At 46.0% G+C, this 27,468-nt stretch overlaps 1 protein-coding gene across 3 annotated transcripts in view; it reads right to left on the minus strand.

The window, feature by feature from the left end:
- CLEC16A (C-type lectin domain containing 16A) overlaps window positions 1-27,468 on the minus strand; it is a 1,932,649-nt gene that overhangs the window by 985,996 nt on the left and 919,185 nt on the right. For all 3 annotated transcript variants that reach the window (XM_069647805.1, XM_069647806.1, XM_069647807.1), the window contains exon 14: window positions 6,643-6,752. In XM_069647805.1, the coding sequence (XP_069503906.1) occupies window positions 6,643-6,752 (110 nt within the window). The remainder of the gene's footprint in view (window positions 1-6,642; window positions 6,753-27,468) is intronic.

Genomic DNA, 27,468 nt, shown 5'->3' on the forward strand with positions numbered 1-27,468 from the left:
TGGAAGACTGGAGGGCAAAGACACGTTTATCACATTAGTAACTGAGGGGGAAATTGGATGCAACGCAGTTCACTTTGCATACACGTGCGAACAAGGTGGCTCAGTTAAGGTGGAGTTGTAGGTTTCAGATTTTGAGGGCGGTGAGGGGGATTATGATGCTGTAGAGTTGGTCATAAAATATATAAAGCCTCCTGGGGATATTTGAGGGGGGCAGGGCCTGGGCCTTGTGAGGCTAACCCGGAGGGGTGCTCCAGGTTTAACTTTTTCATTAAGAGGGGATACGGGCAACGTGAAAATGATTGGGTTGGTATTCAGGCCAGGGCCTTTTCCTCAGCTAGTCTCATCAGATCAGTAAAGAACCTTGGTGTACAAATCTCAGCTTCCTTGTCTGTGGCCGAGCAGATCTCTTCTGTATGCCAACAAGCGCATTTTAAACTATGAATTCTAGGTAAAGTGCTTCCGTATATTCCAGCCAAGTTTCATGCCCCTCTTGTGTCCTCATTAGTCATTAGTAACATTGACTACTGTAATGCCCTCTATCTGCCCCCCCCCAAACATCTTTTGCACCGCCTTCAGCTGTTACAAAATGCGGCTGCTAGGGCCATGCTTTGCCCTTCTTCGGGTGTTCATATCACCCTGTTGCTGCAACAACTCCATTGGCTCCCCGTCAAGCAACGTGTCAGGTTTAAAGCACTGTGCAATGGGCCGTCTACGGTCTGGGTGCTGAATTTCTTCAGAGCAAATTTGTTCTGTATATTCCTTCTAGGCCTCTCCGTCTCAGGATCTCAGAACCCTACAACCTCCAAGGTTCAGGCTTGCTCGCATGGGTGGGCGTGCATTTTCGGTGGTCGCTGCTAAGGCCTGCAACCAGCTTCCTGATACCCTGTGTAGTACCGAGTCTCATTCGCTGTTTCATCGTGCACTGGACTTCTGCCCTCTGGTTAGCACCAAGTTGCCTTCGGGCGTATATTGCGCTCTAAAAATGTCTTTAAGATAAGATAAGGGATAGAGAGATGGGTTTGCTTAGCAAGATGGGAAGATCCAGGGAGATGTAGTGAAGATGTAAGCTGGATGGTACAGCTAAGGTCCTGAAATGTTAGGGGATTAAGAACTCTTTACGAACTACGTTCCTGTCAGTTACAGATCCAGTTCAATCACCCCCAAGGATCAGGCAGGGAATTGACGATTATGCCAGAGTTCTGGGTTTTAAAGTTAATAATTCCAAGTCAGAAATCTTGAATAGCTCCATCTCTGTGGACAAGGTAGGTACATCTGTGGAGGATGGTAGCATTCCGATGGGCTGCAGGGTTGATTCATTATTTGGAGATAGCTCTGAGTGCTTCCATCGACCAATTATATAGGGGCGAACCATCCCAAGTTGTTTGGAGAGATGTGTAAAGATATAGTTGGGCTCAGGGGCTTATACATTTTGTGGCTGGGTAGCGATAGTGAAGACGAACATGCTACCCAGATTATTATACCTTTTTCAGGTGCTTCCCATCCCAGTTACAACATCTACTCTTACGATGATTCAGAATGACCTATTGAATTGTATTTGGAATATTAAGAAAACTAGAATCTCGAGGTACATTGTTCTCCAGCCCACACAGAAGGGAGGGCATGCATGAAAGTAATGGCGGAATGAATGGGACAAGGTATACTCTGGCAAACACTGGGTTGCAATTAAACATTAGACGGCAGATGAGTATTTATAGAAGCAGCCATGGGATACTCAGTGTATAGAGACCCATGGTTTTGGTGGCTAATACAATTACAACGGCCACTTTAAAGAGCTGGGATACTGCGAGTATGAGGTTCAGGTTGTCAGCTTGGCTGCCCCCAATAACTGCTCCATTTAGAAATTCATCTTTTCCTCCAGTATGGAATATTAAGGATTTGATAGGTGAATCAAGGGTAGAGCCCAGAGATTGAGGGAAATGTTCTTTCATGGGGAAGTTAAGTCATTTTGCTTGTGCGCACAGGAATCTAATCTTTTAGAAGTAAAAATAAAAGAAAGAAAAAAAAGAAATAAATAGTCTGTTTTACTATAGGCTGAGGCACTGGGTATTGCAACACCAGATTAAGTAAGGGGGATACGAGGGGCTACTCCTTGTGAGCTCCTCCTACATACTTACAGTTGATATAGGTGCTTAATCTTGGCCATCAATAAAATGTTATTTACTGATCGCTTCATAGAGATGAACTATAGAAATAGTTGGGCAAGAGAGGTAGGAGTTCTCTCGAAGTACTGGAACTACATTTTCCATTGTGCATTCTCGATATCGAAAAGGTTGCAGAATCAGTAGCAGCAATACTTATTCATAGATGGCACTACACACCCAAAAGACTTCACACTTTCACACTAAGGAACTGCAGAGGTCGACATTGTGCTGTTGGGGATGAGGTATTTTAGGATCCACATTCCATGTCTGGTGGAAATGTCCACAGTTAAGCGGTTTCTGAAAGGAGGATAAGTCTACAATTAGTGGAATATTGGCAACAAGATTTTCAGATGAGCCAATCCTTATTTTATTGGGGCAACCATTCAAGGTGCAAGAGAACATACAGGGCAGGATATATGTTCTGTGTGCACGATCTGAAATGACACAAGGCCTAGTAAGATCGTTTGTCTTGCCCTCCCCTCTGTCTTCCCTTGTGTACAGGCACGTTATAAATGACTTATATCATATCAATCTGTTTTTGTGTGCATATTGAAAAGGTGGTGCAAGAGAACCACATACTCCGACCTACAATGGATCCATAGAGTTTGGGATACTTGTAGTATGGAGAATTTAAATTTGATAAGGTGTGGTCTCTATCTATATCTTAGGTCCTCAAAGACAATTCGGAACTGTAAATAGTGACAGGCACCCGACACTGTCATGAAGGGATGGGGATCCCTCTCAACCTGGGGAGGGAGGCTTACAAGGGTCTTTACCAGAATCAGTTCTGCCCCAGATGCGGAGTGTGTGAGTTGGGAGGGCCACCATCTGTGTCCCTTTTATGTGTGTCTGCCTGAAAGAACTGAGTACCACCTTTTCCTTCCCCATACTGGTTATGCACAAAGCTGGCCAATATCTATTTGTCATGTAGGTCTACATCAACCAGAAGGCCTAGCAGTGGAGGAGAAAACAAGGAAAGTAATTGGGAGACAGCCAATAAGGTACTTCAGTATTGCAGAGAAAGCCACACATTAAACCGACAACCCCAATGCTCTTATATGCATTTTATTACCTATAACCTGGACCCTGGAAGCCAGCGGATGTCCCGGGGAACCAGCTGAGGGAATGAACCAAGGGAAAGGGCTAAATAAAAAGGGGCACAGGAAACAGGACGGTGGGAGTTGTTCAGCTGAAGTCAAGGAGTAAGATTACTGAAAAACTGTTAGGGAGAATTCTCTCTTTAGGCTGAATGTCCTAACCTAGTGAGTCCCCCAGCAGCTTTGCTGGATTTCTGGAGTTTGTTTTTTTCTCCTGCCAAGAGTGAGACTCTTTTTCTCCCACTCTTGGACAATATTTATGGTGTTGCTTTGACTGTTAATGTGTTTTATGGGCTATGGGGTCCTTTACTCCATAGGGTCTCATGTGTTTTTACTATGTGTGTTACACAGCACCCTCCGTGCAGTAACACAGGGGTGTCATAGTGACATCTCACTATAGACTCCATACCCTGGGACTGACTACTGTCTCCCAGGGCATGTAAAGTCACCATTGGCTTTACTAGTCCCAAATTATGAACAGAAACCAGTACGAACCATCATATTGTGGACGTACTGGTCGGGGCAATTCAATTGCCCCGGGGTCTGTTAGTCGAGGGGGCACATCTCCGTCCCCCCTGATCGAGTTTTGGCTGGTGCCAGTGGATACTACTTTTTATATTCGACCGCGAATATATCCCTATGGGATGTTCCCATTTTTCGAGGCTACCAACTTTAATTATTTAATTCTCATAGCCTCGAACATACCGCCGGTTTATTTATTTAATATTAATTCGCCGGTTGGTATTTTTTGACAGGACTCGATTCTAAAATGGCGTTTGTGTTCTCTTCTGTGACTCCAACCCAAGTCGAGCCCTTGTTCCACATTTTGGCGGGCTTCTCCACAGAAGCCTCCAAAAGTGGTGCCACTCTGTCTGGGTACCACAGGGGGCGTGGGAGGGGGTTTAGGCACCCTGGACTGAGTTACCTTGGTAGCTCAAGTCGCACTCTTGTGTGATTGGCCCAAGTGGTGAGCCGGCCAGCTTACCACTTAGCATGTTTGATTGACAGCTAGGCTGAGTGAATGGGGGTATGCTGCATAAAAGCAGGGCTTTGGGGACTGGAACTTCAGAAGTCGCAACAGGACCTGAGAATCCGACGAGGGAGAAGCTGAGCCGACCTACCACGACGACACCACCGGTGGAGCCCTGCGGAACCGACTCACCACTTCCCGACGACAGAGAAGATCTCCCAGCTGGAGAGGCTTCTTCCCCTGACTGGTGGGCACAACCAGTTTACCTTCTTCTCTTCGCATCCCAGGCTGTCTTGTGGTCGAATTGCCCGTGCCAAGCACCCCGGCAACCAGATAGGCACTTACCACTGGACCGCGAATAAAAGGACCGCTCCTTTTACCTGAGAACTCCGCGGCTGGTTTCTTCCCTGGCAGTGCAACTGACTCCTGTCTTCCTCCCCGACGAGATCCTCTCTTCCCCGGACAAAGCATCGACTTGCATCCGCTGCCAGGAACAACTGCCCCCGCTGGAGTATTCTCACTACTTTAAGGTACCGTGTCCGCCAGGCCTCCCTTTCTAAAGATTGCTACAAGGTAATAATAACCCCTTAACCTTCTGGACTGGGCTGGCCGCCTTGACCTTCTAACTGGTCCCTTTCTTTTGGTCCAACTCTTTTTGAACCTTTGCAAGACTCTTGTGCACTTCAATCGTGTGACCTTGGACACATTTCGTTCTGATCCTCTTAAGTGGATCCGGCCTACTGAACTCTAACTTCACGGTTTTACTTGCCTTCCTCTCTTGTTTTGATCTTATGGAAGTGTTGGGATCTGTTTCATATTATACTCCGCTTTTCTCTCCGTTTTTAAACGAATTATTAGAGTGCCATCTGCGTTAAGCACTCACCACTGTCTGAAAATAAGTGGGGCTTTACTTAAGACTTGTCTAATATTCTTATAAAGGAGTGTATATCTTTTAGTGAGCGTGTTTTTGAATTGCTTACTATTAGTGCCTGTGTGTTTTTCTAGATGTGGTTTTAAATAAATAATTATATCTCTTTTACACCAAGCTCTGGTCAGTGTTTACTTGTTCTACTATGTTCTTTTGACCTATTGTGAATACTCTGTATACTGCCTAACTCTTCTTGAGGGAAGTCTGACTGCTCAGCCAGAGCTACCAAGTGAATCTGTGTGGTACAGACTGCTAACAAGTGGGTTTACTACCAAACACCTGTAGTCTTAAATCTTTTGCAGTGGTCCCAGAGGGAACTGCACAGGTTTCTGCCTAACAAAAACCATGCAAGGTGAGGTATTGGCTGGTGGGAGATAGTGGTGCCTGGGTGTAAGAGTAGGTGCAAGGTTTGTGAGTGAAGTCAATAGAATGAGAGTAGAAGGTGAATGAGCCCTATGAAGGTGAGTGTGAGAAAGGAGGGTGACTGAAGGAGAAGTAGAGGGTGCAGTATAGTGTAGTATAGTGTGGCGAGTAGCAGTGAGGAGAAGGGCAAGTAGCAGTGTGTAGAGGATGGTAACAGTAGGAAGGAGACTAGTAGTGGGGAGGAGTGCATCTAGAAGAAAGAGAAGTAAGGAAGAGAACATCGGAGGAAGAGTGAGGAAGGGAGAGAACAAGGAGAGTCAGAGGAAGGGAAGAGAGTAGAAGAAAGGAAGAGGAAGGATAGAACATCAGGCTAAGGAATACAAGAGCTTGCAAGGATGAGATCAAGTGAATAAGAGATGAAGTGGGTTTTCCGTTACACAATCACGATCAGACAGTCCGATATTATGCAGTAGGTGTTCCGGATCTCTAATAACCTCTTAGGGTTGAGGGGCTCCTGGGCAAAGAAGGAAATTGTCAAGGTTAGACAAGGGAGTTAGGGATGATCCTTTGTGAGCCCCTGCCTAAGAATTTCAATAAAAACCCAAGAAACAGTCTTCGAGAGTTGATGTGCTCAAGGCCATCTGTGATAATATTCCCATGAAAATTAAATCAACGGGACTCTTTTCAGAATACAGGGTATGTGAACAGTGATTAGTTTCTTTTTCACCTCACCTAGAAGAGTGTTGACCTGGGCAGGATTCACTATAACGATTTAGGATGAACTGCATGAGAGAATATATGCTGTTACTATTTTTTGGGTATTAAACAGAGCATGCATTGTATTGCAATTGTGTTAACAAATGTATTGATAATGAGGTCTTTAAGTTACAATAAAGTTTGGCAACAAAATAAATGATTTTCAAAATTGTTTAAGATTAATATAAAAAGGTATAGGAACGTTAAAAGTGGTTTGTATTAAGAAATTTGTGTACAACGTGCAAAATATGGAGCATTACAAAGAAGTAACATTTTAGTTTTTGCAGATTTTTGAAAATACCCATTTGAAATTTAAATATCAAAGTACTGAAACAATATCAGTATAGACAATAAATAAAATCTTACCTCTAGACAGGCAAGGTGAACATCCTTTATAATGCACGCATCGTTTGAAAACACTAACTGCTTGAGCAGCAAACAGCCAAGCTCCAATGTTGCTAGTCGGACCTTTCCATCTACAGAAGAAAGCATTTAATATTTAGTACCCATTTGATATAAAGGCAATATCACTAAGCCATGGCAGCATTATCAACCTCTACATTTTTTGTAACATATTTGATAACTCTTTCGTCATTGGCAACAAGCACACATTTGCTTACACTAAATTATCTTCTCTTTGGCAATCAAGCAACAAAACGTTTCTGGATTTCCAAATCTCAAGGGTCTCTTCCCCACCATATTTTCTCACTGTTGTTTGGGGTTTCAATGTCTGGCACTTCATTCATGGCTCTTTCTTCTGTTGGCTTAGGTACTCTGCTTCCCATGGTTAGCCCTTGGTGACACCACTCTCCTGGGTCTGAGGGCCCTGCGTGCAATGCACGGTAGGCCTGGGTAATGACAGACAGGGTGGGGTGCAAGGGGATGGACCTCTAATCTTCCACCAGGGGTACTGTCCAGCTAGGCTTCTCTAAAAAAATATTTAGGCTGGCATCTTTCTTTCATTGTCACAGGGTTCTAGCTCTAATTGCAAAAAGGCCATTCTCATATATGTCCTCAATGAGCTGCAAATGCTCATTCTTCTCTTTTCCACTGTCTCTCTTCTTTACTTCTACATGTTCCTCGACACCTCACGTGTGCTCCCACCATCACCTCTCCTTAACTCTATCTTTTCAGGTTTTTAGCATGCCTTCTGAACTCTTTAACTAATCTTTCTACTTCCTTCTTCCTTTCCATCCTGTCCCTCCACTTCAGTCCCATTCCATGGCATATTCCTCCACAAAGTTCCTGAAAAGTTATTTCCAACCACTAACCACTGCGACGAACTCCAGGGTATTGTCACTGCTTCCAAGGGTGAAGCCCCTTCCCATGGGGCCAGAGAGATGAGGCCGCTACCAGATAATCTCCCTGGGGCTGTCACTCAGCTGGTGGATCTCACAGGGAGGGAAACCCTTCATGGGACTGGTGACAATGGCCCTGGGAAAATGTGGTATCCCCGCCAATCACCTGACCGTAGACCCCCTTTCTACGACCTTAACAGCAGCCACTACCACCATAGGATCATGAGTTATGGCCATGCTAGCATTCCCATTATAAGTATTGGCACGAGGACAATTATGAGTCACTCAAGTGAAGGTCCCTTTCCTAGTACTGTGATGAGGAGGCACGCTATTGACCCACAAGGGAGCTTGAAGATCAGTACTGTGATGAGGGAGATGCACAGAAGTATGAGGATCACCTTTGGATAACCACAAGGAACAGTTTAGTGGTTGCTGGTTTCCCATTGGTCCATCTAGAGTAGAAAAAGCGGGAAACCAAGTGCTGTCAGTTACTCCCTGGAGGAGCCTGAAGCCAAGAGGATCTGGCTCCAGGCTGGAGGAGAAGAGGCTCTGAACCAGAAAGCAGGTGGACCCTTGAAGGACCAACAGGGGTCCTTACCTACTGCAGAGCTCCGGGAAAGACTGCACCCATCACCCAGCTAAGATGCCAAGCTGGGGCCCTGAATCTGCTGCTACTGTGCAGACCCAGGAAGGGTCAGTCCTTCCAGCAAGGAACCTGGAGGAAGGAAGCCATCCCGATGGAGAAGAGGTACAGGAACAGTATTACCAGTTGCCTCCCCAGAAGCTCCAGGAAGGAATGAACAGACAGCCAGCCCAGAAGGCAAGGTCGGGCCCTGGGTCCACTGAAAGGGAGCAGATCCAGGGAGAGCCGGACCCTGCCCAGAGGAATTGCAAGGAAGTTGCTGATCAGGAACGGCCGAGACGAGCAGTGGCATGATCCCTTAGTGTCCTGCAGTCGGCAGGACACCAAAAAGGCAGAGACTGGCTGGGCTGCGTGAAAGATTGCTGCTTCATACTGCAGAGATGCAAGGATCCGTCCGCTGAGCCATAGGCCGCTGCAACAAGAGAAGCAGGGTGTAGTGCCACCAACAAGGGTCTGGGATTTACCATTACCCAGGGGAAGTCTGGGACAGAGGAAAGCAGGGCGGAAGGCTGCCACCTATTCTGGGAAGAACGGGCCAGATGAAATCAAGGGTCTGGGACACACAACTATCCCAGGCAGGCCTGGGCAACCCGAATCAACCAAACTGAGAAAGAGAACCCCAGGACAAGAGCTCCAACCCAGTAGAGAGTGATCTGGGAGATAGACAGAGTGAGACTGATGTGGAGGGACACACTGGGGGAAGGGAAATCGCAGTGTGTGTGAACAAACAAGTAGGAATCCAACCCCTTGTAGAGCGGCTGCAGTTAAACGTTCTAGGGGAAGGGAACACCCTAGACGCCTACAAATCCATAGAACTGTGCCAAGTATTCCGTTGGTGAATATTGAACAGACAAAGGGGAAGAGAAGTAAACCCCTTTGAAGTTTATGGAACATTATTTTCAAGTACCTTTTCTCTTCTTTTGGAATCTTGATTGAGAACAGCAAAGCAGGTGGCCACATAAGAAACATTTTCCATTTTCACCTTAGATTAAGTTTAGCATGTGAGAGAATGGTTAGGATTGGACACAGGATGGTGTACTTTACTTTGGACATTCTGACACACTTTCATTAGGTATTTTTGTTGAGGCAGGAATGCCCCTCTGAGGGTTAGGGCTAGATAGGACTTTCTCCAAACCCCATTTTATGTTGTTAATAAAAGCCTAAACCAATCAACATGTCACATCTGTGTCCAAGTTTTACTCCTACACCTTTACATATGGTGACAGAGTGGGATCTGACCTGGCAGACTCAAACCGGGGGATACTAGAATGTTTCCATCGTAGTAATAAAGCTACCAACCCCTCTATTGCAGCCAGGGTGGTCCCCAAAAACCTGAGCCCTAGAATGGGAGTAACATTTCATCTTTTAACCTCTCAGGCGATTCTTCCAGTAGGGAATGCAGTAGAGTGGAACATTTACAGTCTTTTTTGTCCCGAAGATTATCTGGTACCTGCTAGAGATAAAATTATGATTTCTCTAGAACTATTGAGAAGAACCTCCCATAATTTAGTCATCTATATTGTACCTCCTTGGGAATCTGGCAGAAGGAGAGAACGAAAATGACTACCCCTCCGATCGTGGAGAGGAGGTAAAGTTTATTCTCTTGAACTTCTAGTCAAACCAGGTAAAGATTGAAAGGGGTGAGGTAAAGGGATATGGGACAGCCTGTGAGAATTCTCATCCAGTCAGGTCCATATAGAAAAAGGTCACAGAGAGAAACAAACTGCGGAGAGTGGGACCCCAGGAAGATAAAGTTGTCCCTCAGAAGGGGAAGCTGATTAAGGTAAGGCTGAGGGCAAGTCCTCATGGGGGAATAACAACCTTCCCCATACCCTAACCTCTTTGAAAAATGTAATGTTTTCACTGTTGACATGGAAAACCTGGGAGACTAGGGCCACAATGTCCTCCCACTGGAGTGACAACAGCGTGGGACTCAGAGGTGAGGTGAATACCATTCCTTGCCACGAGAAAGTTAAGAGAAAAAGGCTGCACCACTCTCCAGACCAGTGAGACCCTAGGAATAACACCTGCCAGGGAAAGCATGTGTCCCCTTTTATCCCAATTAATGCATTATTCTCAGTTGGGGAACCCACCTACAATACAGGGAAAGAGCAAGAGAATGAAACCTATGAAACCTAGCCTTTGTTTTCCCCATCCACATCAATACAGTTCCCCAGACTAAAGGAAAAATATCCAGATATGAAAGTTCTCAAAGTAGAAAATGAAGAAGAGATACCATCCTCTAGATCCTCTTTCTCCTACCAGAGACAAACCAGAGCCCTTGTGGGAATAATTTGGATTCCCTCCAGGGTATTGCCCTTTAGAACAGGAGGAGCGAGAACCGTCTGCCCTATAATAGTTCCGGGGAGTTAGAGATACCCACAAAATCCAGGGAGAGTGAACCAAGTATCAATGCCCTAGAGGCAGATGAAGAAGAAGAAGAAATGTCATCTTCTATATCCCCATCTCCAACTCTAGGTAAGAAAGGTTTCTGTGAGGTTGTTTGGGGCTATCGGTGTGGACACAGGCACAAGCCCGGGCACTGCAGGTATTTTTGGCCCATGAAATGGGAATGGGACTTCAACTCCCTTGATCATCAGTGACACAATATGGGCATGCGTGCTGCTGGATCTTTATAAGCCGTACCGGTCGCATTTGCTGTTAGTTGAGGAGCCTACGGCACGGGCAGGATGTGGCATGAACCGCGCACCATGGAAGTCATTTTCTTGTTCGGGAAGCCTGGGGGTGCAGCAGCAAGATTCACCTAAGTCTCAGTGCATGGTGGTGAGACCAGCGGTGCCGCAAATGGCTCCCCAAGCATAAAATAAGTACACTGCCATTATTCACTGCACACCACATTAGTGCTTGTCAAATATACATATAATTCCAGATTTGTTTGTACCGCGACTTGCATGGATTAACTGGTGCTGGTAGAGAATTATACTAAGGGCAGTGTGATTGAGACCAGTTGTGTTCAGGACTTAAATGTTAAATGGAAGGCACAGTGTGCTTCAGGTGGTAATACAGGAAAAAGACTGTCCATGAATATGCTTTGGAGAGAACAGGCTAGTTGGAGGGCAACAGAACTTGTTCAGTCATGAATGCAGAGTCTGAGAGCAAGCAAGGTTTTGTTACATTGTCTCTGGACCATGCCAAAACATGCACCTAACTACATAGGGTTATATGCGTAGCAACTATTTTGTCTTTTGTGGTTCATTGTTACAAGCGTATTGATGCCATTTTTATGTGTTTCATCATGTTATCATTTGATTGTTCACAGTGATGCTTGTACAAGTAGGAATTGGAAAAGACAAGTGAACAGGAAATCAGCAGAGTGGATGATAGAAGGGTAGTAGGAGATTGGTCAAAATGTTTCCAAGTGAGGAGTTCTGCAAGGTTTTTTCCCTAAACTCCCCCTACCCATCCATTACGTTTCCCTCATCCTCTTTCCAGTGTTCCTTTTTTCCCTTACCCATCCACAACATCTCCCTAACCCTCTTCACCTCATTGGCTGTCTATGGGTAACCTGTTGCTTCAGAATCAGGGACCCACGCCAACCAAGGTGAGAGGGTCGTACTCCATTCAGCTTTCGTGGTTGGGGAGTAGGCGTGGATCCCCCTTCAAATCTGAAATAACCATCAGCCCCCAATAGTGAAGATGAGCCACCAAAGTCAAATGGAGTCTCCCTCCACACCATTAGCAGATGTGCTAAAGGTGTTACAGGACATACACATAGAAATAGTTCATTCCAGACAAGAGACGCAAGCATTAAAGGTGCAGGGGAACGGGTTGGTAGCGAAGGGTATATCATTGCGAGGAACCCCCATCCACCTCCACAGATAGACCCACAACAGTAGTAGTAAACCAGCCCTTGGACGTACCATTACCAGCACCTGAGCGTTTCTCTGGGGATCCTCAAAAGTGTTTAATGTTCCTTACGCAATGTCAACTACATTTATTGTGCAAACCCGTGGCCTTTGATGCCACACAGGCAAAGACAGCTTGTATCATCTCATATTTATCCAGAGATGATGCTGTTTGGGCTATTCCATTGGTTCAGAAAGATGACCCTCTCGTAAAATTGGGTTCAGTTCACCACCCAGTTTGACCGGTTGTTTGACCGCAAAAATGTATTGCTGGCACAGGACAAAGCATTACTCGCACCCAGGCAGGGAACACGAGATTTGGTGACCTATATTACACAGTTTAACAGGCTCATTATTGAGACGGATTGGCCGGAGGCTAAACAGACAGAACTGTTTTATCAGGGTTTAAAAGAAGAATTAAAGGACACCATAGCTCAGATGGAACCTCAGCCGGCCACCTGTAAGCTTTAATTGACCTGGCGTTAAGATTGGATCATAGAATTAGTGAACGTAAGAAAGAAAAGAAGAAACCTGAGATGCCATTTGTACGGTTGGACAAGAGTAGGGAGTTAAGTACACAACACTCAGAGGGAGAACCTATGCAGAACATCATGGCAGGTTAGCGCCATGGATTTTAACGGCTGCTAAAAGCAGCCGTTAAAATCAGAATCAGGCGTTAAGGGTTAACGACGGCGTTAACCCTTAACGCCTGGGTCGTAATGAGGCCCAATCTCTGCCGTTATTATGGGAAGGAAGGCCATTTAATTCGCAACTGTCCCAATACACCCCAAGAGAGAGGAGGTTCTAAGCAAAGGTTGGAGGCGAGAAAAGAACATACTCGTCAATAGGGGGAACTTGACTGACGAGTCTAAAGAGTGAAGGGTTCCCAAATTGTATTGCTAATACAGTACAGAACAAGACCCACGATTTGTACATTCTGGTGACGCTTTTTATTTCCACCACAAAAGTGACTTTCAACCATGATCAATGCTGGGGCTACTGGTAACTTTGCAGATGTTTTGTTACCAGACAAGTAAATATTTCCCACATAAGTCAAGGGTGTGACGGAACCAGTATGATCTGTGGGTGGCTCTATAACATCAGGCCCCATTACAACTCAAACTCAGCCTATGCAAATGATAGATCTGCCAGGACATGAGGAGGTAATTATGTTTGATCTAATTGCCGCTCCTCAGTTCGGAGTGATTTTGAAAATGCCCTTATTAGTGGCTCATAACCCCACCATAGACTGGGTGAAACACACATTATCCTTTAAGGCAGAGCAATGCATCCAACATGTGCAAGATATGACAGAGCCGGAAAATTATTTGAAGGAAGGTGTAGTATGTCAGGAAGGTATTGGTGAAGTTGAGACGGTGCTTCCTGAAGTTTATGCAGAATATCCCGAAGTATCTGACAAGGGGAAGGCAGAGTCACTATCTATACACTCACTGAACTAGAAAATCAACATTTCTGCAAATATATTGATATGTTAGCATGTGGGTTCATAAGGGCATCCAAGTCTCCAGTATCATCTCCCCTGTTTTTTGGCCCAAAGAAAGAAGGCACCTTGAGGACCTGTATAGATTACATGGCCTTGAACAAAGTAACCATTAAGAAAAAGTTTCCATTGCCATTGAAAATGGTCCTGTTGGATTACGTGAAGTCTGCTGTGGTGTATACCAAGTTGGACTTAAGAGGGGCATATCACTTGATTAGAGTTAAGGCTGGTGACGAATAGAAGACAGCATTTCGAACCAACTTCGGCCTGTATGAGTATCTGGTAATGCTGTTTGGATTGTGTAATGCTCCAGTAGCATTCCAACACTTTAAGCAGGACATACTGAGAGAATACGTCGATCCCTTTGTCCTAGTTTACATTTATGACATTCTGATTTACTCTGAATCAAAAGAAAAACATGTGCTAGCTGTGTTGCAACCGCTGAAGAAGAAGCAGCTGTACACCAATTTGGAAAAGTGTGTAATTCACGCTTCCAGGGTGGTGTTTCTAGGGTTTATCCTGACACCCAAGGGGATTTAAATGGATCATAAGAAGGTACAGGAAGTCACAGAATGGCCATGCCCACAGAGTGTGAAAGACATACAGTCCTTTTTGGGGTTTGCGAATTTCTATTGCTGATTAATTTACACATTTCTCTCAAATCATTAACCCGGTTACTCAGAAAAGCAAGTCAGTTCAAATGGGATGGGGAGGCGGAACAGGTTTTTCAGGAGTTGAAGACATTTACTAGGGCCCCCATTTTACAGCATCCCAGTGAGGAGCAACCTTTCGAGGTAGAAATGGATGCTTCAAATGTGGCATTAGGGGCTGTGCTTTCAGAGATGGATCAGACAGAGTTTTGCACCACGTAGCATATTCTTCATAGAAATCGCTTACCAGGGATGCCCGCGACGAGCAGCGGCGTGGTCCCTTAGTGTCCTGCAGTCGGCAGGGCAGCCAAAAGGCAGAGACTGGCTTGGCCGCGTGGAAGAGCACCCTCCTTTTCTCCCTCCTTCTGGCCACCTTCCAATAGCCATCTCCCTCCTTTATCTCAACTTCCTTCTCTGTCAACAAATGATAAGTTACTCACCATTGTGACTAATCCATAGTCCCCTTTCCTCCATAAAGTATGGGAGTCCCTCGCAAGGGACGGGAGACAGAACCTTTTCCCACCAGAAAAATCATCTTCCCCTTTAAATGTAGATGCGCGCGGGGCGCGGCCCTTGTAGCATGCGCTCCCCTGACTCCGCCCACTGGCGCCACTTCTCAGTCCCCTTTGACACATCGAAAATATTAACATTGCCTAATTACACCAGTTTTATTAGGGGGGGAATGGTAGGACATATGGAGGAAAGGGGACAGTGGACTAGGAGTAAATTAGTCACTACGGTGAGTAACTTATAATTACTCCAACGTCCCGTCCCCTTTCCTCCATACTGTATGGGCAATTACAACTGAATGTAGCCTAGGGGGGGGGAAGAGTTGCCCCTCTTAAGAAAACAATTTCCTTAACACTGCCTGAACTAATGCTGCATCAGACTTGGCGCTGGCATCAAAACAGTAGTGCTTGCAGGAGGCCGAGGGAGAAGCCCATGTAGCCGTCTTGCTGATAAACTGCCACGAAACGTGCCTTTGGAAAGCTAGCGCTGTGGCCTTAGCTCTAATGGCATGGGCATGCATATTTGCTGCCCCTCCTACGCCTCCTTGATGGACAAAACCATCCTCCTTGCTATGGAAGGCTTGGAGGCCCGACAGCCTGGTTTTGATCCTCCAAAGGTGACGAATAGGGCGTCTGTTTTTGCGGAAGCTCTTGGTTAGGTCCAGGTAGACTCTTAGTGTGCGCCTGATGTCTAGACAATGCAGGACCCTCTGTGCGTCTGACGGGGTCGGCAAACAAAGCTGGCAACACTATCTCCTCATTAAGGTGAAAAGAGGAGACGACCTTAGGTAAGAATGCAGGGGTGTGTTCCGAGCACCACCTTGTCCTTATGAAATGTAGTATATGGCTCTGAAGCCACTGGCTCCTGGATCTCACTAATTCGGCGTGCCGGAGTAAGGCCCACTAGGAGGGCCGTCTTAATGTTTACTAGCCTGATGTTCACGGACGCCATCGGCTCGAATGGTTTATGCGCAGAGAAGGAGAGCACGACATAGGATCAATTTCCTTTGATTCTGCCCAGTGCCAGAACCTGGTCCACTTGCTTTTGTACTGGCTCCTGGTGGTGTCACTCCTGGCCCCCTGTATAATGGACAGGTTAGCCTGTGACAGGTGCAGATGCTTCAGGATACCTGTTCAGGAACCACGTTGCGAGGACTAACTTCTACAGGGAGGGGTGGATGACTGTGCCTCCCTGCTGAGAGAGTAGGTGTGCTGGTCCCAGCGGGAGGTGTACAGGGGCCTGGTCAGACAGGCTGAGCAGCTCCGAGAACCAGGGACTTGCTGGCCACCATGGGGCTATCATGATGATCCGAAGGCCCCTCGACTCCCCGATCCTGCAGATGACCCTGTCCAACTGGGGAGTGTGGGGAAAAGCATAAGCAGTCATGTTGTTCAAGTGATTTTTAGAGCTTGTTGGAAGTGTGGGTCTTGCGCTTTTGTGTGCGTTGTTTGCTCTTAGCGTTGCCTGCCGCTTGTTGGTGGATATCAGGGGGACAAAGCGCCTGATGTCCCAGTATTTGTAATTGTTGTTCTGGGTGACTGAGATCCAGTACTTTGTAATTAGGCACTGGACAGTGGTTCCTTAGTATCCAATGAGCGTTAATTTCCACACACATTTGGTGTTTGCAACAATTGCTGATTTAATGTTTGTCCAGTAGTTTACACATGTGTTGTCATTCTTGCGACAAACATATTCTTGCTCAGTATTTACGTGTGGTACATAGTATGTGATATACTTCCATTACATTTTTGCCGACACGTGTTTCAACCTTTGAGGTCTTTCTCAAGGCTGTATATTTGTGACATGAGTGAAATGGTGCAAGGTGAGTGGTGAAAGTGTAACAATTCATTGATATTTAGTTTTAACCAATAGTTGGTTGTTAAATGTTTAGAAAGCAAGACTATAGTTGACATACTCATATACAGAGTTCATAATCCCGTGACATTTGTCCGCTGTGTGATATATTCACATATTGGTAGTACATTTATGTCCATGGTCATTGGCCATATGGGTTAAATTACAGTTGCATTTGCGATTCACCAGTTAATTTTAATCACATTTACACATATGCTCATGTTCCATAATGTTAATTGCAGAGAACACAGGGAAAAATGTATTGGGAGGGAAAAGAGAGAATTCCTTTAGTTAGCTTGTCTGTAGTGGGTATTGCAAAATAAGCCCGTTTATGACATGGGTCTGTGTGACGCTTACCAATTGTAGGGTAAGCGTGTTCCCGGATGGTTGAAAGTAAGTCTGATATAGTCAGCAATGGTAAAGGGTAGTACCTATGGGTGAAAAATTGTATAATTAGTGTGTGGTAGAGGTTACTCCTTAATGAGCTGTATGCCAGAGATTGATTAATTGGTCAGAGTGCCTCCTAAAGAGGGCTGAGTGCCCTCAGCTCTAGAGTAAGCTTAGGTCTCTGCAGGTCCCATTTAGTCCAATTCTCCAGAAGTTGATAAAAGGCAAGTGCCCACCGTGATACAATTCCGTTTTCATATACTAAGTTAATGGGTCTGTTTCCCACGCTAATGTGCTGAGCGAGTCAAGTGATCAAAATATATAGTGTGAGGATGGACCTTCAGGGAGTTTTACATGATTCAAAGCCAGCAAACATGTTGCTCCCTGAAGTTGCATGCATGTAGCCCAATCTAGTGGGTTGGTGCTTGTTACCATATTGCGTTAGCCTGTTCATAGTGCCATTTACAGCAACTATGCATATATGGTAGTGCGTTGCCTTGGTACTTGTGAATGCGTGCTATATTGGGCTTCTGACCGGTCTGTGATCCAGGTGTAAGGTTTCAGAATAATCTGTATTATCCGTGCTGGTGAGGGAAATCTCCCGTGATTACTTGGTGCCCGTCTACGTAACTTGTATATTTAATTGCGATACTCACATGGACAAGTCTTAGTATCCCCCATAATAGTTTGTTCCAACCAGGTCTTTGCTCGTCATTTAGTACATGGTAGCTTAGCGCAATAGTGGCCAGTCCCCACATCGGTGGGGCTGTCTGTGCGAAGTGAGATGATTAAAAGAAGTGCACAAGGACACCGCTCTTATTCTGTATAATTGCGTTAGTGCATGTAAATAGCACGAATGGCCCATAGTAAAAGTTATTCAAGTTGGGGAATTAATAGAGCTCTGGCATCTTACCTCCAGCCCTCAGTTGAGGGTCCGTGTAGTCTCTCGGTCTCGTGTTGATCTACTTCAGTGAGCGATACCGCGAGACTGCCGGCGGGCTATAGATAACGTGTATCGTGCCTTCTAATTGGTCCTGATCATAGCTCAATTTGATTGCTTCGTGGTCAGCTGTTTGCCGACGCTGTTGGGTGGCCTCCTTTCCCGTTTGTTCACTGTCTGTGGTAAATGCCAAAAACGGCAGTAAGAGTATTCATTTCATGCCCCATTAGAAGCTGCGAAATATATAATGTTTTATGTTATTAATGCCAGAATATTGCCCCAGGCACATAAGCGTAGGATGTTTCCAATGTTGCCCGATAGATGGTTTGCCTGAATCCGTTAATCAGGTTTTTGTAAGTGCTCGATGTTTGCTCCTAACTCATGATAGTTATAAGTGATGGGGTGGTCCCAGAAGCAGGGTGGAGTGCTGATAGAATTACGTAGGGAAATGATTCTCCATAATGGGGTGCATTGTCCGAGGATGATTGGGGTGCTCCTAAGAACGTTCAATTTCAAGCCTAGTTTATCATTTAAGTAAAGAAAGTTCAACATATTTAGTGACATTCAACTTGGGTTTTGTAAAACTTTATGTTGTGAGATTATGGTGCTCCTAAAAAGGTTAGGTTCCAGCCTTATTTCTCAGTTCGTAAAGACAATTCCAACATTTATAGTAATACTCAACCTGGTTAAGTAAAACATTTTTGTAATAATCAACCGGGTCTACAGTATCCTAATGTTTTATAGAAACACATTTAGTTAATGTTCTGTATTTAGGCCAAGCAGTACATTTCTATATTCACAAATGAGTTTCGCCTCTCTTTGGCATAGTCTAAGTTCACAGTCTCCTCCTCTGGGTTCCTGCCTGATGATTTCCAGACCCACAAATCTGTCGTCCTCTTTTCTTTCCAGTTGGTGTTGCTCCTGCCAATGTTGCGCCAGGGGGAATTTCGTATCCTGTGACTTGGGTGAGCCCAAATGTTCACGAATCCTCACTCGCAGTTCCCTGATGGTACCGCCTATATACATCAGTTTGCATACACATATGGTCACATACTTGCTTTTACAATTCACGGAATTAGTGATACGATGTTTCAGGTTGTCTCGGAAGATCAGTGTTTTAGTGTCTTGTGCGAAGTTGCACATAGAACATGGCCCACATTTGTAAAAACCTTTAGGGTTCGCTGCTGTTAGCCAGTTATCCCTTCTGGGTTCCTCTGTTCTCATATAGGATGGACTGAGTATTGTCCTTAGAGTTGGTGCTTTGCTGTAAGCCATGAGCGGTTTGTCTGTTATCCATGTTCTTAAATCCTCATCGATTTGTAGCAGGTCCCAGTGTCTGGCCAGAATGTTCTGGATCTTGTGGCTCTCATGTTGATATTGTGTGACATATCTTAATTTGTTGTCAATGTTCTTGGTCTGATCTTTTGGCTTGAGCAGGTTCTTCCTTGACGTGTGTTCCACTTTCTTGATGGCTATTATAGGCTCTTGCCTGTATCCTCTTTGCGTGAAGCGCTCTCTTGAGTAATTCACACTCTGCTCCGAATGCTGTCTCATTATTACATTTCCTTCTTGCTCTTATATATTCACCTTTGGGAATATTGTTACAACATCTGAACAACAAACGGTTCGGAATAGAATTCACAGGAACTCATAGTGCTAAACAAATGGAATTCTTGGATCTGAGCATTTCAGTCAACAATGGTATAATCCTTACCAGGACATTCAGGAAACCAACGGAAGTAAACTCTGTGTTACATGCAACAAGTTGCCATCAGAAATCAACAATTAACAATATTCCCAAAGGTGAATATATAAGAGCAAGAAGGAACTGTAAGCATGAGACAGCATTCGGAGCAGAGTGTGAATTACTCAAGAGAGCGATTCACGCAAAGAGGATACAGGCAAGAGCCTATAACAACGGCCATCAAGAAAGCAGAACACACGTCAAGGAAGAACCTACTCAAGCCAAAAGATCAGACAAAGAACACTGACAACAAATTAAGATATGTCACACAATATCAACATGAGAGCCACAAGATGCAGAAAATTCTGGCCAAACACTGGCACCTGCTACAAATCGATGAGGATTTAAGAACATGAACAACAGACAAAAACTCATGGCTTACAGCAAAGCACCAACTCTAAGGACAATACTCAATCCATCCTATATGAGAACAGAGGAAACAAGAAGAGATAACTGGCTAACAGCAGCGAACCTGAATGGTGCTTACAAATGTGGGACATGTTCTATGTGCAACTTTGCACAAGACACTAAAACACTGATCTTCCGAGACAACCTGAAACATTGTATCACTGATTTTGTGAATTGTGAAAGCAAGTAGGTTATATATGTAATCATATGTGTATGCAAACTGATGTATATAGGCAGTACCATCAGGGAACTGCGAGTGAGAATTTGTGAACATCTGGGATCACTCAAGTCACAAGACGCAAAATCCCCCCCTGATGCAACATTTGCAGGAGCAACACCAACCTTGACTCTAACATTCCCTCTGTCCTCATCCTCCTCGATCTCTCTTCTGCCTTTGACACGGTCAACCATACCATCCTGCTCAACCGTCTCCGTGAAAACCTGGGTATCACTGATCAGGCTCTGGCCTGGCTGACCTCTTTCCGCTCAGATCGACCCTCCCCGGTCCAACTTGGGTCCTTCCTTTCATCTATCTTCCTCTCTACCTGTGGTGTTCCCCAGGGGTCTAACCTCTCGCCCTGGCTTTTCAACCAATACCTGGCAACTCTCGCCCACTGCATTGCCATTTTCTGCTCAAATTTCCAGTGCTACGCTGACGACACAACTCATTTTCAGGCTGCCCTCGGCCACCTCCTCTCCCTCTCTCATCTCTGATTGCCTAACTGCCATTCAAGATTGGTGTGCCACCAATGATCTTTGTCTGAATTCCAGCAAGACGGAGATCCTCCTCATCGGCACACCTTCACCATCCTTTCCCCTCACTCTCTGGCTGGCCTCCCTTGGCCCTCCTCCTACCCCCACCTGCGAGGCTAAGAACCTCGGGGTCATCTTTGACTCCACCCTTTCCTTCTCCGCCCACATCTCCGAGATCTCTAAAAAGTCAAATTTCCGACTGCACCTCCTCAGAGGTACTCTGCCTTTCTTCTCCTTCCCCCAGAAGCTCATGGTATCTCAAGCTCTGGTTCTCTCTAGCTTGGACTATTGCAACAGCCTCTTTCTAAATCTAACTGCCTCTACTCTCCGCCCTCTGCAACTAATCCAGAACAGGACTGCAAGACTTGTCCTTGGCCTCAAGCCCTGGGATCGTATCTCTCCAGCTCTGAAATCTCTCCACTGGCTCCCAGTGGATGCAAGGATTAAATTCCAAACCCTCTGCATTGTCCACAAGGCTTTCTGGGGCCTGGGTCCAAAATACCTTCAGCTATCCCTCCGCAAATACCTCCCCTCTCGAGCTCTTCGCTCCTCTACCTCCAACTCACTCACGGTCAGTTGTTTTTCTAAGAAACAAGCTGGGGGTAGATCTCCATCTTCGGCTGGGGCCTCCCTCTTGAACAGCTTCCCTGCCACTCTAAAACTTGAGGAGAACCATCTCCGGATCCAGAAGCACCTCAAGACCTTCCTCTTTTCTTCTACCTTCGCTCCCCCTCTCCTACTGATCTGTTCTCTCTTAGCACCGTGCACCTGGCCACCCTCTGTCTTTTGGGCCCAGGTACCTGCTCATCCTGCCACCCTCCCGCACTGCCTCCGGGCCACCCCTTGCACTGGGGTCTGTATCTGTACCCATACAGCCCCCCCCCCCCTTTCTTACTGCACTTATCAGACCTACCCTGTCTGCTGCCTTAAACCTAGCACTTGCAAATTGCTGGCTGCATTACCACTGTTGGTTGCCTTTATTATTTATTTATTGTTATTTATCTGTTTCTCCTCTGCTTCGCACTTTCCACATCTCCCCCCTTCCATGCACTTTTACCCTCCCCCTCTTCCATGCACTTGCACGTTGTCAATGTCACTGGGCCTAGTAAGATAGCTGTTATGTTCTCCCCTGTTCCCCTCCCTTGCCTTGTCGCGCTCTAAAACACTTGTGTGTGAGCACAATAGAAATAAAATATCAATCAATCAAAGAAAAGAGGACTTCAGATTCGTGGGTCTGAAAATCATCAGGCCGGAACCCAGAGGAGGAGACCGTGAACTTAGACTACGCCAAAGAGAGGCGAAACTCATTTGTAAATATAGAAATGTACTGCTTGGCCTAAATACAGAACATAAACTAAATGTGTTTCTATACAATATTATGTATACTGTAGACCCGGTTGATTATTACAAAAAATATTTACTTAACCAGGTTGAGTATTACTATAAATGTTGGAATTGTCTTTACAAACTGAGAAATAAGGCTGGAAGCTAACGTTTTTAGGAGCACCACAATCTCACAACATAAAGTTTTACAAAAACCAAGTTGAATGTTATTAAATATGTTGAACTTTCTTTACTTAAATGATAAACTAGGCTTGAAATTGAACGTTCTTAGGAGCACCCCACTCCTCCTCGGACAATGCACCCCATTATCGAGAATCCTTTCCCTGCGTAATTCTATCAGCACTCCACCCTGCTTCTGGGACCACCTCATCAATTATAACTATCATGAGTTAGGATCAACCATCAAGCACTTACAAAAACCTGATTAACCGAATTTTTTGGATTCAGGCAAACCATCTATCGGGCAATATTGCAAACATCCTACGCTAATGTGCCTGGGACAATATTCTGGCATTAATAACATAAAACATTATATATTTCGCAGCTCACTCATGGGGCATGAGATGAAATAGACTTTTACTGTCGTTATTGGCATTTACCAGAGCCAATGAACAAACAGGAAAGGGGGCCAACCGACAGCGTCAGCAAACGGCTAACCAAGAACCAATCAAATTGAGTTATGGTCAGGGCCAATTGGAAAGCACGATACACGTTATCTATAGCCCGCCGGCAGTCTTGCGGTATCGCTCACTGAAGCAGATCACTGCGAGAGCGAGAGACTACACAGACCCTCAACCGAGGGCTGGAGGTAAGATGCCAGGGCTCTTTTAATTCCCCAACTTGAATAACTATTACTATGGGCCATCCATGCTATTTACATGTACTAACGCAATTATACAGAATAATAGCGGTGTCCTTGTGCACTTCCTTTTAATCATCTCACTTAGCACACACGGCCCCACTGACGGGGGACTGGCCAATATTGCGCTAAGCTACCATGTACTAAACGACAAGCAAAGACCTGGTGGGAACAAACTATTATGGGGGATACTAAGACTCGTCCATGTGAGTATCGCAATTAAATATATACGAGTTACGTAGACCGGCGCCATGTAATAACAGGAGATTACCCTCACCAGCACGGATAATACGCAATCATTCTGAAACCTTACACCTGGCTCACAGACCAGTCAGAAGCCCAATATAGCACACATTCACAAGTACCAAGGCAAAGCACAACCATATATGCAAAGTTGCTGTAAATGGCACTATGAACAGGCTAACGCAATATGGTAACAAGCCCCAACCCACTAGATAGGGCTACACGCATGCAACTTCAGGGAGCAATATGTTTACGGGCTTTGAACCATGTAAAACTCCCTGAAGGTCCATCCTCACACTATATATTTTGATCACTTGACTCGCTCAGCACATTAGCGTGGGAAACAACAGACCCATTAACTTAGTATATGAAAACGGAATTGTATCACGGTGGGCACTTGCCTTTTATCAACCTCTGGTGAATTGGACTAGGAGCAACCTCTACCACACACTAATTATACAATTTTTCACCCATATATACTACCCTTTACCATTGCTGACTAGATCAGACTTACTTTCAACCATCCGGGAACACGCTAACCCTACAATTGGTAAGCGTTGCACAGACCCATGTCATAAACTGGCTTATTTTTGAATACCCACTTCTGACAAGCTAACTAAAGGAATTCTCTCTTTTCCCTCCCAATACATTTTTCCCTGTGTTCTCTGCAATTAACATTATGGAACATGACCATATGTGCAAATGTGATTAAAATGAACTGGTGACTCTCAAATGCAACTGTAATTTAACCCATATGGCCAGTGACCCTGGACATAAATGTACTACCAATATGTGAATATATCACACACCAGACAAATGTCACAGGATTATGAACTCTGTATATGAATATGTCAACTATGGTCTCGCTTTCTAAACATTTAACTATCAACTATTCGTTAAAACTAAATATCAATTAATTGTTACACTTTCACCACTCACCTTGTATCATTTCACTCATGTCACAAATATACAGCCTTGTGAAAGTCCTTAAAGGTTGAAACACGTGTCAGCACAAATTTAATGGAAGAATATCACATACTATTTACCACATGTAAATACGGAGCAAGAATGTGTTTGTCACCCAAATGACAGTGTAAACTACTGGACAAACATTAAATCAACAATTGTTGCAAACACCAAACGTGTGAGGTAATTAACGCTCATTGGATACTAAGGAACCACTGTCCAGCGCCTAATTGCAAAGTATTGGATCTCAGTCACGCAGAACAACAGTCATGTTGTTCCACAGGATCTGCATTGCGGCGCCAAGTGAACCCCTGCCTTGCCCCTGCCAGGAGGCACACTGGGGGCACCTCCTGTTGGTACTGGTGGTGAAGAGATCAACCTGCGGATGACCCCCCCCCTGTTGAAGATCCCCTGAAGGACATGCTTTTCAACTGCCATTTTTTGTTGTCCGCGCCCAGCCTGCTGAGCCTGTCCGCCTCTAGGTTGGACTCCCCCCTGGGAGGTGGACTGCCGACAGGTGTATGTTGTTTTCCAGAGCCCACTCCCAAATGTTTGCCGCCAGTCTGCAAAGCGGAGGGGAACGGGTGCCACCCTGCTTGTTGATGTAATACATGCCGGTGGAGCTGTCTGTTTGAATGAGAATCGCCCTGCCAGTGATAATAGGTAGAAAGGCTTTGAGAGCAAGCCAGATAGCCATCATCTCGAGCCAGTTGATGTGCTCCTGCTGCTCCTGCCGGGACCATACTCCATGGACGCTGTCGCTGTCCAGGGTAGCTCCCCATCGCTCTAGGGATGAGTCTGTGGTAAAGGTGACCCGAGGTGATGGTTGCCAGAAGGGCCTGCATATCCGCAGGTTGTAGTCTGTACCCCACCAGATCATACTCTGGTGGAGCTGTTGTGGTATGCTGACCTGCTCCGCCTGAGAACCATTCTCCTGGTTCCAGGAGGCTGAGAAATATAGCTGCAGTGGCCTCATTTTGAGCCTCATATGTGGCACTGCAAGAAGACATGCAGTCATAACTCCCAACATGTGTTGGTACCACCACACAGATGTCACTGCTCTGCTGAGAAAATGTCCAGCGGCCCTCTTGATTGCCGTGATCTTGTCGTCCGAGGGGAAGATCCTCTCAGAGCTTGTGTCCCAGCTAAGGCCCAGAAAGGTCAAGCTATACGTGGGCACCAACTGTGACTTTTTGAGATTGATAGAAAATCCCTGGTCGTATAGTATATCCGGTACAACGTCCTTTCATCGCAGGATGTTTTTCGCAGGGTTTTTTACTGTGAATTTTTTAACGAAAAAAAACACATCTCATTTTTGGGGGGGGGGTAAGAAAATTATATATATGGGATGTCAGTGTTTGGGAATAGATAAACAACGTAAGGGAATGGGGGCTAGAGGGACACCCCAAAAATTATGAAAACAAAATTTGATAGGTTTTTTTGTTGAAAAATTTGCAGTAAAAAACCCAGCGAAAAAACAAAATATGATGGCCTTGTACCCCGATTAGGGCTGTCACTGCGTTCATTGGCCTTGTAAAGACCCTGGGGGCCGAATTGAGTCCAAAGGGTAGAACCCTGCATTGAAAGTGAAAACGGGACGTGAAGGTAGGCATCTTTCAGATCCAGGGAGCACATCCAGTCTCCCGCACACAATGTCTCCGCTATGAAGGCTGGGGTAACAATCAAACTTTTGGAGAGGGAAAGAAAGGTCCAAGGTGGAAAGGTCCAACAACTCTCAGGCCAGCCGGGTTCCTTTTGTGTATGGCAAAAATGTGTGAATAGAAGTCCGTGCCCTGCTGTGAGGCTGGGACTTCCTCCACTGCCTAGCTCACTACTAGCAAGCATATTTCCGCCAACAGAGTTGCTGTACCAATCTGTGGGAGGGGAGGAAGGAGGAGAGGGAGGAATGGGGAGGCAGAAGCCCATGGATACTACTGACAGGATCCATGAGTCTGTGAACCTTGTCCGCCAGCGGTGTGTGTGAAGGGCAAGCCTGCCCTCCACCGGAGACTCGAGGATCCGGATGGGTCTGTCACAATGTCTTTCCCTCTCAGGCTGGGGCAGAGGAGGGGGACTGGAAACCCCCTTGTTAGCCGCCTTGTGCCGTTTGAGCCTGTGCTGGCTAAGGGATCTGTCCGGTTGCCTTGACCGTCTCTCCTGTAAGCCTCTGAAGCTTCCGAATGACCGACCCTTGTCGAGCACTGGTGCGTTTGGCTGTAGGTCTTAGGAGTGGACGTGGCAAGGATCAATAGAGATTTCGCGGTCTGCAAGCTATTCTTTTTGTTATCAAATTCCTCATCCGTTGTTGAACGGAACTGGTTCCCACCTCGAAAGGTAGGTCTACTATGCGTTCCTGCACGTCTGGATTGAATTTTGTAGCCCTTAGCCATGCCGTCCTTCTCATATTCCGTGGCAATGCATATGGCACAACTTGAAGTGTCACTGTGGGCCACCATTGACTCCATTATGTCTTGTGCCACGATTTTGGCATAAGCCAGCCCAGCTTTGAAGAAAGCCTGGCTGTGGGTAGGGAGCTCAGGGAGGAAATCAGCAATCTCCCGCCATAACTTCTGGTTGACAGCAGCATCCGCGTTGGCCTGGTGCAGATGGAGAGTGGCGTTGGAATACATTTTCTTCCCAAACGCCTCCAAGATAGTTTCCTCCTTGCGCAGGAGTCCCGAGGTCAAAGGCACCGAAGAAGATTGTGGCTTGGAGTACAGAGGTGCGGCCGCTGTCACCGAGGAACGTGGTTGGGGGTGCACCGACAATAAGACTGGGTCCCTTCCGTTTGCCTGTATTTAGCATTGAAGCGCCTATTGGTAGGCTGGGTAGAGTGTGGCTTGAGGCACCCTTTTTTGGCAAGCTCTACAACGTCCTTCTGAAATGGGATTCCCATTCTGGCAGTAGGGCGAAGTGTGAGAACTTCATCCAGTACCCCCACCTCTGGTTGCTCCACCTGTGGCTGCGGGATTCCTAGGTGCTCGTCCAGGCCCGCCAGCCGCTCGTGAAAAGATTTGGCTGACGATAGAGAGTCCGGGTACTCCTCCTCATCTTTGTCCACTGTTCTGTCCTGCAGATCCTGGGGAGCCGGAGGAGTGCTGGGTGCAGGCAGCTGTGGCCTGCTGATTATCAGTGCCGGAGGCTGATGAGGTGGCCGGGCCGGGGCTGCCGTGACTTGTACAGGCATGGGGGCCGGGGCTGCCGTGACTGGTACAGGCATGGGAGC

Source organism: Ambystoma mexicanum, chromosome 2q, assembly GCF_040938575.1.
Source record: "Ambystoma mexicanum isolate Mex_15411 chromosome 2q, UKY_AmexF1_1, whole genome shotgun sequence".
Classification (NCBI taxonomy): domain Eukaryota; kingdom Metazoa; phylum Chordata; class Amphibia; order Caudata; family Ambystomatidae; genus Ambystoma; species Ambystoma mexicanum.